The sequence below is a fragment of the Chinchilla lanigera genome, unplaced genomic scaffold (genome assembly GCF_000276665.1).
Source record: "Chinchilla lanigera isolate Chin_1 unplaced genomic scaffold, ChiLan1.0 scaffold00001, whole genome shotgun sequence".
Lineage (NCBI taxonomy): Eukaryota > Metazoa > Chordata > Mammalia > Rodentia > Chinchillidae > Chinchilla > Chinchilla lanigera.
In genome coordinates this window covers 12,302,739-12,304,753 of record NW_004955402.1, presented here as the reverse complement: position 1 = coordinate 12,304,753, position 2,015 = coordinate 12,302,739, and the positions used below count along the sequence as shown (strand labels likewise).

General features: G+C 47.7%; 1 protein-coding gene across 1 annotated transcript in view; it reads right to left on the bottom strand.

Annotated features, from left to right (window-relative positions):
• Positions 1 to 2,015, bottom strand: part of Lama3 (laminin, alpha 3) — a gene marked incomplete at its 5' end in the record, with an annotated part of 381,164 nt that overhangs the window by 57,390 nt on the left and 321,759 nt on the right. Inside the window, 1 exon segment of the mRNA XM_013504299.1 lies at positions 563 to 643. Within this exon segment, the coding sequence (XP_013359753.1) occupies positions 563 to 643 (81 nt within the window).

The window sequence follows — 2,015 nt, the reverse complement described above, 5'->3', positions numbered from 1 at the left end:
ATGTGTGTGGCTGTAGAAATGTGTGTACAAGCAAGAGTATACAAAGTATGTGTGTACAGATAAGGCCATGAGGGGGTGGGGTTAGGAATTTGCAGGAATGAGTTTCTGCAGGGGGCTGGAGTACAGAGGGATATTCACGGGGGAAGGATACCTCAGAATATAATGTAGAGAGGTGGGGTCAGAGGAATTCAAGGGTGAGGGGCAGCAGGAGTGCAGGGATGTGGGGAGGGGGTTATGTGGGGCTATCTGTGGGTAGGAGGAGATGTAAAGACAGAGACCGGGTACGCAGGGGTGGTTGGGGAGGGGGCATGTGGGGATGAGTACGGCATTGGGGTGCACTGGGGTGTGTGTTATGTGTGTGCTGAACCTTGTTCTCAGATTTCTGAAACGTGCAGAGGAAGAAAGAGGCTGTTAATGATTTATTAAGGCAGCAGTCTCGTATTTTTCCCAAGGAGACCTTTTCCCAGCCCTCAGTAAAGGAAAAGCCAGGCCCCTTCTCAGCAACAGCCACGCCCCTCCTCAGGCCCCACCCTTCACCCCACCTTCAGGAGGCAGCACCCACCTCTCGCATCTCGTCCCCGTGTATCCAGGCTTGCAGGTGCACCGCACGTCTCCACCATTCACGACACAGCCGGTGGCAAAGCTTAAAGAGAGACAGGAAGAGGCCACAGTCACAACACAAACCCACAGGCTTCATGCTCATCTTTTCTGTCTTTCTATCTTTTCTATTTCCCACAAAGCACCGGTGTGCGTTAAGTGAAAATCGGGAGGAAAATTTTATGTGAACAAAATCTTGCCCCTCAAGACTTGTAGAGTTCAGCTCACAGCAAAATCATTTTCAGGAGACACAGGCGCAAGAGGCAGAGAAGAAGGGCTGACGGCGTTTGTTTTACTTCTGCTTTGGAGAAATGCATTCCTTCCCTCGAGATGGAGCGAAGGAGCTCACTCTGGAAGAGATGATTACAACAGCATTTTCCAAGAATAACAAGGAAGGAATACAACAAGTCCAGGCAGGAAAAAAGAACACAGAGTTCTGATTCTTTTAAAAAATGTTTTCTTCGTGTTTTTTCTAGCTTTCTTTTACAGTGAACACCTTGCCAGCAGGAAGGCCAAGCCTGGGTAGTCCAGAGGAGACCAGAGCTAGGCCATCTGCCCTGGAATTTCTGTGGGCACAAACCTTGGCTATTCTCACATTTTTTTCAAACCAAGTCATGGAATTTTGAGTCTGTTGACATATCTGAGAGGAGAGTATCCCTAACCCCAAAGAAAGAGACGATGAAGTAGCCCAATTGCCTTATGAAGTGTCTGGTCTGTGGGATGAAGGTTACAGTGACATGAATCAGACGGGAAATGGCTCCATTTATCATTTGCTAGTAAGAGAATTCATACTTGGGAAGTCACCGTTATTGTATTAGACATTATCCTTGTACAGGGACAGTTAGAAATTTGTTAGCAGTATTGCTATTGCTGGAAGGACAATTTGATAAAGAGTTTTCCTAATAAATCCAATAAACTATCCCAAAGCTGGAAACCAGCTTTGATGATATCAGGGCCCTATGCAACCAAACATGAAAACTCCCGAGCTCCCCAGTGGAGATCTTGCTGCTTTCTACTCTCATCAGCTTCTGTGGCAGCAAGTCTGGGCAGGTGTGGAGGGATAGAGCCCTGAACAAATAGAGCTGCAGGATCGGGCAGGCCAAGCCGGTAACAAATGTATGCATAGCAAAGCAGGGCGAACACATCCAGCATGGAGCTTCAGAGAAAGTCAGGCTTGGACATGTGACTTGTGGTGCTGTTAAGACCTGGCTAATTTCTCTGACCTGGGGCTGATGGCAATCTGCCCTGTGGTCCATTCTTGTTTCTGAGCCTGTAGGGCTTCATTGTTTCTTGATTTTCCAACTAACTCCTGCTTCACTCAGTTATCTGTTACACCACTCACTGCTTGGACCCCATAATGAACACGTCACAAGGAGTTCTACGGAAGTGACAAGGTGCCTGTTTATACCCGCAGAGAC